This window comes from Triturus cristatus, chromosome 5_1 (genome assembly GCF_964204655.1).
Source record: "Triturus cristatus chromosome 5_1, aTriCri1.1, whole genome shotgun sequence".
NCBI lineage: Eukaryota > Metazoa > Chordata > Amphibia > Caudata > Salamandridae > Triturus > Triturus cristatus.
Window position 1 is genome coordinate 422,466,794 of NC_140587.1, and position 15,565 is coordinate 422,482,358.

The following is a 15,565-nucleotide window of genomic DNA, read 5'->3' on the forward strand; positions in this document are numbered from 1 at the left end:
CTAAGTGACGAACAATTCAGGCTTTGCTTTTGTATTCTGCACAGTTTTTGGAAATGTACTCCAAGAACACCCAAAGAAAAGCTGCCTATAATGTACAAACGTGAAGGAATGGATGTTTGCCAATATATCCTGCTTCTCCACCTCCACCCTCCATCTAAAGAGAAGAGGTCTTTGACAGAAACATGAGGCTGGCCCAATACAAGATTCTAGATTGGATCTGACAGAGACTCGTCCCACAAGTGGCTTCTATCTGTCCCGTTTTCCAAGACTGACTTCTAACAGCAGTAAGCGGCGGTTCGATCTGCTTTTCCAGGCATGCGATTTTTAACACATTCCACCCGTCTCTCTTCTTTGAGCCATTGCATGAAGTCCTCATACACACACATTAGTTTAGTTTGCCATCATGTTGGTCTATGTTTTAATAATCATTTACTATTTAACTAACTTAAGAATGTAGATACTGCATGATGATATAGCAAATCGAAGAGAAATGTGGCAGCCACTTAGTCAAAACATGCTCTCTTACCTACACTACTGGGCATCAAGCTGGCACCCATCGCCCTTTCTCACCTAACACCCTCAACGCCACTAACAAAGATGTGCTGCTGAAGGGATAACAGCTGGTGACCTGCAGAAGCCGAGTGATGTTGAACTGAGTTGAGAAAGGTCCCTGTGCCTGCTCTGCTGTCTGCACAGCTGTCTGCAAAGGTGAACCCTGTGCAAGGTATTGGGTGCTGTCCAAATATCAATGGGAAGCATTGGGGTGGGGGAAGAGAGGAATACCGAGGAGCTCCCAGCTAGGCCAGCAGAAAGTGGCTAAACTGTCATGTCATCTGTTCCTGCTACCAAGAGGCACATTTCTGGTGCCCATGCACATTTACTGCATGCAGCACCTACTAAAATCAAAATGTCACATTTGCCCATTTCAAATAATCTCATCGTTGCCCTCTCATTGTAAAACCCTTCTGTACAAGGACAAACTATCAGAAAAAATGGGGGACCACTTTCATCAGCTCATGGTCACAGAAACGATAAACATTTAATCATCCAGTTTGTTTTACAATTGACCCATCACTGTTTTTGAGCACCAGTTCTATTAACGTTTAACTAGAAGTGGTGTTAAAGCCTGCTCATGTTTAGTCAGGTTTGCGCTGTTGAATCATCAAAGTTATTCTGTCTGTCACTGTGGTTTCGTTTGTCCGTTCTGGTCCATACAAATTATCACTGGTGTGAAAAACGAAGCATTTTTTGTGTTCCAAAAATATACGGTAACTTGTCAGAGGAGGAACCTAAAATGTTATCGCAATGTAGACCATATTCAGTCCTAGATGATATGCTGTCCTCAACTGCCAAGTTTAATAGTGTGTCAAGGAATTCCACTTCTTGCTCACAGAAACGGTTGACAACGTGGCTCGCTTAAAGTTGCACAGGCCACAAAGCCAGCTCGATCAACTTGGACACAACCCTACAAAACAAGCATTTGCAATGCAATAGGTCTCGCATTTGTGAGAGTTAGAGCTCCTGGTGTTGTAAATGATAAATTTTGTTCCTATGTGTTTTGTTTTGAAGTGTAGTGGATGTATATGGATTTGAGTGGAATTATATGGGTTGTATTGGAATTGGTATTTGTATAATTTTGTGTTGTGTAGTGTATTTGTGTCGCAGAATTATGTGGCATGGTAAATAGATAGTGGTGAGAGCTGCAGAGGATAGATAGAAGGGTAGAATGAGAGGGCTAGGTAATTTGTGTAAGTGGCTATTGAACTTGAGACAAAGAAGCAGAAAGACTATGTGAAAAAGATAGAAAGAAGGGGAGAGCAGGCCATAGACACATACAGAGGGAGGTTTCGTGTATGCAGAAGACACCCTAAGAAGAGGAGGAGAGCGTGGGTTTGAGGGACAGAAACTTTGAAAAGTTACAGGATAGAAACTGTGCTTTAAGACCTGAAGTTAACCACATGAGAGGGGCGGGAATAGTGCATGAGAGAAGGAGAGAGATGGGTAAGAAAGAGTATGAGAGAGATAGAGGGACAAGTGGAAGGGGCACCTAGAGGGTGGGAGGCGAGAGGTGGATCAGTGCCCAGCGAGATGAGTTACAGGAAGGTAGCAAATGTGAGTAGGCAGTATAGAGAGGAGACCGGTAGTGAGGGAGGTAATGAGTGATGGCAGTGGTATTGTGAGATGAGAGTGGGTAGTGTTAGTGTGAGAGAGAGATGAGAGGGCAAGAGGGTGAGGCAACAACAACCCAACTTGGACTATACTGTTCATGAGTGTAGCTCACACGGATTTGTAAAAACATTTAAAGAATTTTAGAGTGCCCATTCCTGCAGTACGGTGTAAGACAAAGAGAAGAGTGCACTATAAGTATGTTGCAGTCTGGTGATGGTTAAGGTCTGTAGACACCACTGGGAGATGCGATGCAGATGGAAAAGCAGAAAGTGAAACATGGACTGGATCTACTGCACTGACAATTGTAATTCTTTTTCCCCATTATTTGACAGAAAAAACGGCTTTCAGTATTATTAATTATATGTTTTGGAACCCTGAAGAGAAATTCCAAATTGACATATCCAATTAGCACCGCAGGGAAGCATGTACCAGCCACTCTAACATGTTTACAATGTTGGCTTCCTCTCCTGCTGCAGGGTGAGGTCACAGGAGAAGCGTGTGGAAACAAAATAAAAAGCCATGCTTGGAAAATGTCTGGAGTAATAGCACAAGGTGGGTGCCCTTGGGCAAACGTCAGGCGAAAAGAATAATCCTTACAAGCCTGTTTATGGCGAATGGTCCTCCTTGTCAGAGCGCGGTCAGCCGTGTGAGGCATAGCTGAGCCAGGGAGAAGGTACCGAAACAGAAAGTTCTACTCACAGCGGTGTGAACTCGACACAGGTCCCTCTGCGCCAGGGAGGGCACTTCAGGAGAAGATGCAGCGCCTAAAGTAATACGACACGAGAAAGAAAGTAAAACAAAGCGTGCCACTCCAGGATGGGGCGCTGTGCTGATTAAATGTGTTCACAAATATTAAAATTAGAGGTGGGCAAGCCGCTCTGTGTGCTCAACAAAAGAAAGGCGTGGCCGCCATACTGAAAGAGAAAGTGCTGCGTGCCATGCTGCAACAATTACAACAACGAGAGAAAAGAGAAAAACAGACTTCAAAACACGGTTTACTAAAATGTTCTTTAGGGCCAGTTTGAAGGAAGACTGCTGCAGGTTGCTCTTGCGCCCCTCAGAATGCTGGCGCCCTGGGCGTAGGCACTGTCACCCATGCTAAAGGCTGGCCCTGACTACAAGTCTCAGAATGCAGAAGAAAAAAAAAAAAATGAACAAAACAGGGTATTGACTCACGGACCAAGGAAGCTTGAGCGCTTTGCATTTCCGTTTAATATGTGCACATACAAGACGCTTTTGTAGAGATTTGGGATACAATCCCCCACCCCCAAGAAGTACTACTGGTGAATGAAGATTGTTGAGGGGGCGTGTCTTTCCCACTGCCCTCACACTAATATTTTACTCACAATAGAATTAGATATCGTTGGATCAATTGTGATTCGGCAATTTGGCATGTAAACAAGACATTACAAAAAGTTATTTTCAAGGCAGGTGTAATAGTATATCAGTTTAGTCTGTGCCACCTATACCGTGAAACCACAGCAGGATTTCTCCTGAAAGCCTCGCCTCCCGACGCCATCGGAGCTCGGAATGTGATAAATGAACTTTCAGGTGGTGATGGTAGGATTATGGAGGTAAGAAGAAGTGTGAGTGGAAGAGAGGTGTGCAGCAGGCCTGGACCAAGGAGGATAAAGCCAGCGTCTGCCAGATTTGAAAATGATATACAGTGAAACTTCCAGATCTTCAACTTCAGTACCTCTGCCCCTCTGCAGAATGTTTCAAATCCCATTGTTGTTTCTGTAATAATATTTGCATGTGTTGGACTGTGACAACAATCCTTACATTTTTCTTTGGGGAATATAAGTTTGTTCCATTTCTCTGTATGAGTGTATATTTTCTTCTTAGCATAATTCTTTCCTTATCCATATTTGAATTTTTGTTCTTATTGTTTCTTTCTTTTTTCAGACCATGGAAATAAGATATGCATGCACTGTAAGAATGTCGTATGTGTTGGTCTGTTCAAGTATTTACACAAATAACAATTTAAATCTCACTATTTCGTTTTATTTCTTTATAGCATTACTTATCCCAATGCAGGGTGTCAGAGCGCTTTACATCACACGAACACATTATCATTGGCAATAAATCATATGAGTGTGTAAATCTATGTTAGATATTGGGATTTCTTGTTATTTGCTTTTAAAATGCTCCCTTATCAGTTTTAGGCATAATGCCTTCTCATTTACAAATTCCTACAATTCGTTCTGTGAATCAGGGCCGAACTTTCGCCCTCCTAAATACTACTGTATGCCCACTTAAGTTCTCGCAGGAGCGTAAGTAGCTTTGTGAATGGACCCAACATGCGCACGCCGAGCGTAGCCCTGGCTGGTTGAAGGCGGTGCAGTGAACTGGACTTGTTTACTCGTAAACCCCGCGCCCTTTGCTGGCCGAGCGCCAGCGGAACATTCCACCCTTTACTGAGATATAGGCACTCCCGTTTTAGGACATCAGCAGCACGGCCTCAGGTTTTTTTGGGGATTTTTTCCCCAGCTAATACCTTGCAGATGTTGGCAGCTTGTTGTGGTGTTGAGCAAATCCTCTAGGCATGCCAAACCGCGACGACATTTTATTTGAACAATTTACAGTTCCTGGAACCCAGAGATACTTATCGACAACAAACAGAGGTATATGTGCGTGCTCCTTTCCAGGCATCGCGCCGCTCGTCATTACTATAATTGCAAGCCGTTCGCTAGCTTTCTTTGAGGCGGTAAAGAGACGACGCTCTGAGCAGCTCTAGTTACCTACCTTTCTTCCAATCTGCAAGGCAATTGTGCATTTCACTGTGTTGCCAAGACGTAGACTTCGAATCACTCGAAATGTAGATCACTTGACTTGTGTCAATTATGGGTGAGTAAACCAATCTGCTTAAAATGCCAGCTACATTTGAGTGGTCCCTGCTTCCTTGAACTCTGTATAACTTTGGCACAGAAAAAAAAAATGAATGCGAGCGGAAACCTAAAGAGCAAGCCCGCGAGTGGTCCGCGCGCGCGTGCCACAGCGAGCCATGTGGTTTCAATTATCGCGTCCCGTATCTGGGCACGATAATTGAAACCACATGGCAGCGGTGCGCATAATAGACACCAATAGACCATGGGCGGAGCAATGCGACCGCCTTTGGCCTACTGCGTGCTGTCTTTGATAAAAAGACGCACGCACAAGCCAATAGCGTGGACCAAAAGGAAAAGCACACGCACGAGCGTGTGTGATTCCTAGGTCCGTTTTCAAACACCCTACTAGAGGTCTCTCGTTGTGCGAGCAGTGCTACGCACTGCAACACTAGGCGCAAGACCTATAAAGGAAAAACAGAAGTCTTGAAAGAGTGGAGAAAATACATAACCAGAATGAGGAAACCAAGGAACAACAATAAAAAACTTTCAAAGCAACCATTATGCCACGTATCTGATCAAAGAAATCTTCAAAATGAGGAATTTCTGCACCAGTCTTCCCTACTAATTCTGCAATTTCATGACACAACACTTTTCTAAAAATGGCGACGGTCATGTCAGCCAATTCATAACTGAGGCTGCCATAACTACAATTCATAACTGAGCGCCAGGACACCTACTTGGTAATCGCGCGCTTTATAAAACACTATAACATAACATAACTACACCTCACGGTTAATCGATATGTCTGTAATAATACACATTCAAATATCTATTCTTTCAATCTACTCCCCTTAAAAGAAACCACTGAAGCAATTAAAACTATGACACAGGTGAATCACCTGATGAACTGTGCCCATCAAATATATCCAAGAACATTCTCCAAGCTTCCACTGCGGCCATACAGACAAGAGCAATCATTAACAAATCAACCAGGGAATCCACCACTGAATTAAAAACAGCCTTCAGAAAGCCAGCCCTGAACAACGATGGGCTCAACAAACTGCAAAGTTGTATCAAACATGCCATTTCTGCTCAGCTAATTTAAAAAATCATGTTAATTCATATCACAGATTCCCTTAGGTAAAATAACCTACTTTCTGATAAAGAGATAGGTTTTCAGCCTGCCAAAGGCACTAAATCAATATTAATTTCAATCTGGGATAATGTGAAGAACGGAGTAAACTTCAAAGGAGTTGCTCCACTCCTATCTGACCTCTCAGCAGCGTTGACACTGTAGATCACCAACTACTACCCCAAAGGCTAAATGATAGAGGGATTTAAGGCAGCACCCTACACACAAAATAAATTGTGACCCTGCCTGCATTTTTCTTAGCACCATGCTCCCAAAAGGTAGCTTTCCCCAACACCAATACATTTCCCTTTTCTCTTTACTATACATCTGTTACCACGTCTTGAGCTTTTCAAATATTCCAAGTTTGCCTGTTACATCTATGTAGATGATACACAGATTGTTCTAAAACTGTGAAAACTGCCAGACCTGCAGACATCTGGAATCTTCAAATTCCTGCAGCAGTAGACACTTGGGTGCTTCGAAATCTGAACCTAAACCCTTCAAACAATAAAAGTCTCACCTGTGAACAGATAAGGAACTTATGACTCCACTAATGCTTGGCGTAGTACTCCCCCACCACATGGACTGAAGTAAAGAATCTGGGTGTGATTAAGGACTACAAACTTAAGACTCAAAAGCCAATTAAACAACTTGACGCTAAGCACCATCAACAATATGCAAACATTACAATAGTCTTTCTTGGGTTATATCCATAGGGTCCAGCCCATAATGGCACTAGTGCTGGTGGGCTTTGGTGAGTCCACATCTGGCATACAAAACTTGTAATCACCAAACTCCAACTAATACAGAATGCAGCTGTCAGACTAATTTCTTGCCTGCCGCAACCATATTACTCTTCCCCCTTAAGGTCCTGCACTGGTTACTAGTGGTAAAAACAATATTTTTCAAATGACTATGGACGGCTTACCAGGCAATCCATAGTAATATAGCAATTGTCACGTCCAAATTCAGGCCCTCCACCCAAAGGAGGGAAATTAGATCAAGAATGGCACTGCACCTATCCTTTTCAGAAAAACCTGCGTAGGTGGTTTTTCCGTAGTAGTTTGCAGTTTCTCAGCATAGACCTGCCAACTATGGAACACCATACCTAAGAGAATGAGTCTATTCAGCACCACTAAGAATTTAAATCAAATAAGCGATGTGGCTTTCCCCCAAAATCCTTCTAGGCTCACCTCACATCTAGGAGTTTTCATGTGCTTAAAGTGCCACAAAATATTTTCTTACCATCCAAAATCGCCCTTTTACTCATTAAATAGGCTACAGATGTCACTTCCAGGTGGCTGCGCTGCCAGCGGGTCTCAGCATTGTCACCCTATGACATGCTAAGACACCATAAACTGATATCTGATCACTTTCCCAATATGTTAGGCCTTGTAGTACTGCACGATGGACATGACATTATGGTTGTGTACCATGGTTTTTCTTCATCACTGGGAACGGCTTCTGTAATACCTTCTCTGTTGACCACACCACAACAATCGATCGCCACGTCTATTTAGAACACGGTCCATGCAAATATGGTAACAACTGGTGTATGTGGCTGTGCCTAATCTAACACACACCACCACTCCTCATGATTACACACCTTCGCACCTCTTCAAAACACAAACTATTCCCATTTAGGCCACACTACAACCAACACTCTTTCAAGAATGTTCATAGGATGACCAGGTGCTCAATGTAAATCAGAAGAGCAATACATGATCTTCTTAGGGCTATGAAGTGATATACAAACGATACATAAAGACTAGCTACTTACACAACAATCCAGAAGCACTTTGGGGCACACATGAAATAGAAAAGCATTAAATAAAAAATAATTCCTCAAACTAAATTCAGCAAAATAAGATATTCTGGATCGGGGCATTCTAACATTCAGTTTTCAAGCTCTTCTAGTAGTTAAAACTTAAACGTACTCCTCTTACACCCAACAAGAACTATGGCACCTGAGGCTGAATAAGTGATGAAGGCTGGTATTTTACATTTCAAATCTTTGAGACACCTTCTCCTGCATAAGGTCCAGGAAATAATAATGAAGCACTTCACTACTTCCTTATTCATCATTGCAATGGAATCACGGTCTACAAACAGCCCACACACCCTTTGCTCCATCTCCTTCAAACTTGTTAGAATCCGACAATACAGTAAGCACGACAAGGGTAGGGATTCTTTTTCATACCATGATGCATTTCTGGAACTCCCTTCTACCTGCCTGGCTGCAGGTTAAGAACTTACTTGGATTCTGTAAGAAGTCCAAGATCTGGTTGGTCTTCCTGGATCCTAAAACATGCCGCATATTCTTAATAAAGTAACAGTCTTAGAATAGACATTGTACGACTTTCAAGATTGAATATAAATAGACTGCCCACCACAGGTGTGACCAGCAATACAATGTGGTTCAATAGAAAATACTCACTTACCTGTTCTAACACTTCAAGTTTCAATTCAAGTTTGCTGAGCACCACATCTCCTCCCCAGAGTGACAGCTGCAAATCGGAAGGCTTCAGATTTTTGATGTAGCGATTCACATAGCTCATCAAAATGGGAGTCACGTACGACTCTAGCATCTTGGCAGAGTTACAGACCTGTGCAGGAATATAACAGATTAATAATCCACTCATTACACAACCTTCTCTCCATCAGCCACAAAATGAGGTCATAGTAGTGTTAAAACAAGTTTGTTAATTTACCAGTTCTTTACGACATAGGCTGAAATACAGACAGTAGAAAGGGTTGTATATTTAAGAACCTGTGGCTTTTTTTATTCAAATTCATAATTGGATAATTTTAGATGTGACAACAGGACAATAGGAACACCGTGCAGGTGGAGGACCATTACTAATGAAGAACTGACTTACCTCAAGCCATTAACAGTGTAGGGAGTTATATGTGAAATGTTTCACTCCCAATTTTTTTTAAATTGTTTTACGATATAGCATGAATTTTCTGTTTATGATCCTAAAAGAGCAACAAAATATCATGCTTTACAGAAACGATTTGGCTATAATATTTAATAATAATAATCAAAATATCTCTCATAAAATAGACCAATTGTCAGGTAGCCAACATATGAAAACTTTTTCCTCGAAGCTGAGCAATAATCACATATACCTAAAGAGATTTTTAGCAGTGAGTGGCATGAACAAATGTTTATTTTAAAAGTTTTATATAGCGCTGGCTAGACCCGGAGGTATCAGAGCGCTTTACATGAGGACGAGCATTGTTACAGGGCATAGTTACAAGTTACATTGTTACAAGTTACACAGTTTCAGAGCATCGTTACAAGTTTCAAGTTGCTGGAGCGTAGTTACATGCGTTAAAGACCTATACGTAAGGGGAAAAAGGAGGCAAGGGATAAGATTCAGTGGAGAGGGGATAGGAACAGGGAAGGTAGACAAAGAATGAAAGATGGAAAGAGGTGGTGGAGGGTGAAAGAAACACGAACCGGGAGACGAAGAAAGACCAACATCCGGTGTGCTGTGATACCAGTAGAAATTGGGACATTCCCACACCTCCGCTGTATGTGGCTCCCTTTACGCTGTGGACTCTCTCAGAGAGGTCTCTGAGACTCCAGAGCATACATACTGGATCCCTCCCCAACAAGGGAAGAGGGAGTGCTTTGGCAAGGGGCGTCATTCCCACACCTTCGCTGTATGTGGCTCCCTTGACGCTGTGGACTCTCTCAGAGGGGTCTCTGAGACTCCAGGGTATAAATGCTGGATCCCTCCCCAACAAGGGGATAAGGAGTGCTTTGGTAAAGGGCACATGGTTACAATAGTTACTGTTGCAAACTCCAATAACTGAATAAACAAGTCCCCAGGAGAGGAGAGAGGGAAAGGGGGGGATGGGGGAGGGAACAGGTGGCTGGGAAGCGGGTCAGATCTGGCAGATCAGCAGTGGGAGTGAAAAACCTTGTGGGAGCCTAAGAAAGTAGGGTAAACGGGCCCAACGCTAAGAAGGGGGTTTCATATTCATAAATTGAGTCTGGGCGCCATTTTAGAGTCAGGTAAGTCCCAGGTAAGGAGTGATGCTTAAGGGGGACTGCTTAACCCCGTGACTCAGCAGTTTGTCTTGTCTCTTGTACTGAGATTCTTTATTCAGTAATGATTTTTGTCCAGTTAAAAACCTCGGGATCCTCCTTCACCGATGGTATTTCCCTGGCGAGGCCATTTTGGCGTCAGGCAAGGCGTATCCCTCTAAATAAATATTAGCAAATGTGGCAGAGAAAAATACACATTTGGTACCAAGTTTGTGGTACCTCTTAAGCCTGAAAAGAAACATCCACTGCATTAATGGCAACAAAAGCTCCTCCTTATAGATGTGGGTGCTATTATTATTTCTTCTAAAGATCTTTTTTACTGCAAATAAAGCGAACAATAAAACAATGACTATTAGCATTACACATTGCAGGATCAAGTCATAATCATTCAAAATCCATTTCTTTGGGCAGCCCCTGCTTTCAGAGGCTTCTCTCTCCCCTAGCATGCACCAATCCATGTCTCATTTCCAATCATTCATTTGTGAAGCAAGTACCGTCCTCTACAGTTGCGCCATGTTGCGATTGCCCACCATGAATCCCAATGTCATCCATATCTGATCAATACAGGTGAGGGCAGTAACCACTGATATCCAATAGCGCTGAATTACTGGGCAACTCCATATCATGTGGAAAACGTTCCTATTTGGCCACAGTGCCTAACGCACAGTGCAGTCTTTGCCTTGCCCATCTGTACCATAGTACTGCATGCAGAATAACATCAATGCAAATTTTTTTGTTGCACTAGGCCTAGACCTTATGGACACCTCCCTAGGGGACGCCGAGGCATCAGGCCATTCACCATCTTCCAGGCCCTCAAGGTCTCGCTCCCAATGCTCCCATAGACAGGCCAGGGCATCAGGTGACTTATTGATCAGTTTATTATAAGTGAGGGAGATAGCCTTGTGGGTGCTATTATTGTCCAACTTTGGGAAAACATGCACAGAAATCATATGCCCTAGGGCAATCAGGGCTTTAAAGAATGGCAATTGGTGTACCAACACCAAATTCCTGATAAATATGAAGCAAGATAGTGACTACAGACAATGGGAATGCCACATCTGGGAAGAGGACTTCAAGAGATGAAACAGTCAGTCCTGAGTATGGAGAAAAGGTGTGAGGGAGGGATATTTTAGCCTTGCAAGGCGATGTTCTTGCATTAAGAAAACTAAATAAACACGTGATGAACCAAAAACCTATGACCGACAGAACACACAAATCTCTAAAGATGCATTTACAGAACAGACTATTACCAAATCAAAGCAAATATTGCTATTGTTTTCCATAGGTTAAATCCCGAACATACAATTGGATATATTTATTGAACCCAAAAAAATAATCTGTCAATTTATAAAAAATCATTAATGTTCAACAATTTCAACAGTCAATCACTAGCAGCTTTAGGTAATGGAGTGAAGCAAGGTAATGGGGTGAAGTTGGATGTGTGCAAATGTGAAAAGGCCTCGAAAAATCATCCGGTTTGACATGCTATCGCATATTCGGCCAATGCTCAGGAGATAACTGAAGTTCAGTACATGTAAAAGATAGTGGAATCGTGGGATAGATTTTCCTTTCCTGAGCCATATAGCCTGTAGCTAGCATTCTTTTTTTTTTAAAACTCTGTTTATTAAATTTGCTCATCATCCAACAAGTGCAATAGCCGAATCATTTGTACAGTTTCCACTTTAAGCAAAGTAATCACCAGTATGGTCTCGAGAGTGACGGTCATTCTGTGTGGAGACATCATGCGAGGGAAAGACATCACCCCCAATGTTTGGAACACAACTTTGCAAGGTGGAGGTGGAGAAGGAAGTGGCAAACACCTTGGAAATTTGAGTTTTAAAAGGAAACGCAACATCAAACACCACATCTGGTTATCTGACTGTCCCAGTAGGAACAGGGAAGTGGCCCATTGCATCTGAAAACCAGATCAAGGGAGGGCCACCCAAAACCATGACCTCGGCTTTGTTTGCGTTTAACTTTGGGCAGTTTATGGGCATTTAGTCAGCCACCACCCCAGGCCCATTTGAAATGTATTTGAGCCACACTGGTGTTCTTATCAAATGGAAGAAGCAGAGTTTCATCAGCATAACATATACAGGAAAGATGAAATGACTCGATGAGGTAGGCAAAGGAAGACACGCTTCGCTTGGCTAAAACAGAGCTCAATGCGATGCCCTAGGAGACTCCACAAATTACTAGTGTCTATTGACTCAAAAATTGACAGGAATATCGTCTGGGTGTGGTCCATTTGAAAAGAACAGATCCAACATAGTGCCCTTTTTCAAAGTCTGACCTCCTGTAACTTCCCCACCAGCTGACTCCGTCGGAATCTATATTACATTAATCCATATCGAATACTTGAGAAATATCAAAGAATTCCCAGTTCAATAGACTTATATCCAAATACAGTTATAAGTTTTAATCAAGTTAGCATCTCCCAGTACGCTGCAAAATTCTTAAATGTTATTTTTAATTAATTTCCCCCACCCCCACTCCTGGTTAAGTTATTGTCGGACCAGAGATGAGAAAGAGTATATTTGGATTTTCAAGCCACAGTCTGTTCATAAACATTATATGTTCTTATTTTGGTCTTTGTTCCTGCTAATATAATCTCATGATGTTCTAAGCATTGTGCCCTGGCAGCATTTTCCAATAACAGATTAGATCTTGTGTCACATAACTCCACTCAGTTGTATTTCCCAGCTGGTACGTGTGAGTGGTTGGCCTTCAGCAGTGTCAATCTCATGTAAGGTGCAGCTGCTTTGTGACGGATCATCCTATTTAGCAACCAGCACATTTTCTGACAGTTTAGAGACGTAAAGTAGATGAAAGAACTAGCTGAGTGCCAGCCACCTATCTGGCGTTGAAGACAGAGATGTCACAAATGTGCTGGTCTGGAACCACAAGTGTTTAAAGCCACACAGCAGTGCAAGCGTGTGGCAATCCTTACCAATGTTCATCACAGCATCTCAAGAGGGTGGGTTGGGAGTTCTGACTATGCCTGACAAATACTGGCAGTGATTACAAGTCTCAATAGCTCCCGTAGATTAAGAGGAAGGAAGACAGGTGGATCCAGTTTCTCATGTCTTTTACAGGGACCATTGCAGATTTTTATGGCTATTCCAGAGCTCCCCACTCATAATAACCAAAGGAGTTCATAATGCCCAAAGATATTAGCTTGGCTAGCCTGGAAACACCCAACCATTATTCCCAGGGAGCACTTGTAGCTCTGGCCCTGTCCAGCACCTGTACTATTTAAGGGTCTAGGATGTTTGCTGCATTCTAGCTCAGATTGGATCTTTCTCCTGTTCAAAGGAAAAGCCACTGTACAATACGGAAGGGTGGTATAAGCCCAATAGGCTCTTCAGGATCACCATGGTCAAAATTGGACAAATACATACTCGGATAGTCTCAAGGTTTAGGACTGTCAATAGAAAGTTTAAATTTTCTTACTATTATTGACAAACTTTAAGATCCAAGTAATGCACTGCCCAAATGCCAGACTTTTATTTTATCTACTCTGCAGTTGCCCTAGCTATCAAGGCTCAACATTTCAACTGTACAAAAGAAAGAAGGTGAAATTATTAGGGCTGCCACTAGAACATGAATACCCTAACACTAGGCCAGCCAGCCTGCTCCAAGCCACAATGCATGGTTTAGGGATTTCTACCAAATTAATGTGCTGGATGGATTTGCACATTTTCTAGTCTAGCAGAAACTAGGAGATCTGAAGTGGGTTTAGCACTAACATAGCCACCCTAGAATCATACTGCAGTGTAGCACTAGTATGAGCATTAATAGGGCTCTTGTTCAATCTAGCATGTTATTAATCCTCTATTGATGAGCTGTGAGGACAATCTTGATCCCAAACTATTTTTGTGAAAATCCAACACTGATTTAACTAGGTGACATAATCCTCTTGGAGGAGGGTGGTTTGATGACCTTCTCCTCCCTACAAAGAGAGTACAGTATGAGTTGCACCCAATACTTAAAAATACTCCCAGTTGCACCACACGTGACAGGGAGAGGGCGTGGGAGGCTTTGAGGCGGCACCCCCAAACACCATTGCCAAGCACGCTATCACTCCTGTACCCCCCTTATGGGTTCCTTACCGGAATAGTCGGGAGGAAGACCACGGACGTGGGGAGGAGCTGACAACAGTAACAAAGGACTTTCCCCTCAAACAGCTCGCAAAAAGCAACCCGGAAGCAGTCACTCCATGGAGGGCCAGACCGGAAATCCAAGTAAACCAATCCGGAGTACAAGAGGATTCCGGGGATGGTCCCATAAAAGCTGAAGAAGCCGTGACAGGGTCGTCGGCGTCAGAAAGACGGAGAGCGAAGGAGAGAAGAAACAGTGCTGGCGGACCGGAGGACATCGCAGAGGCGAGAAAGGAGGAAAACGGAGACCTGGAGAATCCAGAGGAGTGGTACGAAGACTGGTGGATCCTGGAGGACGTGCATGAGTCGCCGCAGCGCAGGAGAGTTGCGGCAGAAGCAGTATGTAACTCGGGCAGAGGGACACCAGAAGGGGGAGGCGGAGAGAACGGGGGTTTGGCATAGTGACTCCCAAGAGCCCCCTCCTATCCCAATTGTATGGCCAAAACCGTTCCTACCCATAACGGCTTGGGGGCAGTATAACAGGGAGAAGTCCCAGACAAATAGTTGGGAATATAGGCTGGGTGACTTTCCTTTCGCTGCTTTCTTTATTTTCTTTTTCACTCACTCCCTTGGCCAATCCCACACGAGGTGTGGTGGAAGCTCTTTATACCGAGTAGAGCACGGACACTGACCACTACTTTTTGCTTTCTTGTTTTTTTGGTAAACTTTGGGACCCGACCAGACAACCACGAAGTGACGAAGACTCGTAAAGCTGGCAGACCGCTGGGCCCTTTTGGACATTGGTCAAGACTGTGCTTTGGGCTTATTGCCCTGGTGGGATTGAAGAGTTGCATTTGTTTGTTTCCTGCCCTTGCTTTGGGAGTGGTACCTCCTTTCAATAAAATCTCACCATTACCTCCATATGACCTCCTCGCTTCTGTTTCCGCCCATCCCTAGGACAGAGTACATCCCTTTTGAAGGCCGACTGCTCCTTGAGAAGATACCTTCAAAGGCTATCCCCCTTCCATACAAATCTCTCAACAACATGCCAGACACACTGGTTAAGCTGAGGGCTCACTGGGAGGAGGACCAAGGCAGGGGGTGCAGGAGGGGATAGGTACTTGCAGATGTAGATTTGGAAACGGCCCTGATGCACCCAAGAGAGGGCATTGTAAAATCTCTGCTGCAGGGGCACATTTATTCATACGCTGTGGAGCTGTCCGGCCACCCCGATATACTTGTCACTGGTGGCTGTGGCGCTCAGAGGAGTGTTGGG

At 43.5% G+C, this 15,565-nt stretch overlaps 1 protein-coding gene across 1 annotated transcript in view; it reads right to left on the bottom strand.

The window, feature by feature from the left end:
• Positions 1-15,565, bottom strand: part of VPS13B (vacuolar protein sorting 13 homolog B) — a 2,934,705-nt gene that overhangs the window by 2,872,974 nt on the left and 46,166 nt on the right. Inside the window, exon 2 of the mRNA XM_085605186.1 lies at positions 8,571-8,735. Coding sequence (XP_085461312.1) covers positions 8,571-8,717 — 147 coding nt within the window. The 5' untranslated portion in view covers positions 8,718-8,735. The remainder of the gene's footprint in view (positions 1-8,570; positions 8,736-15,565) is intronic.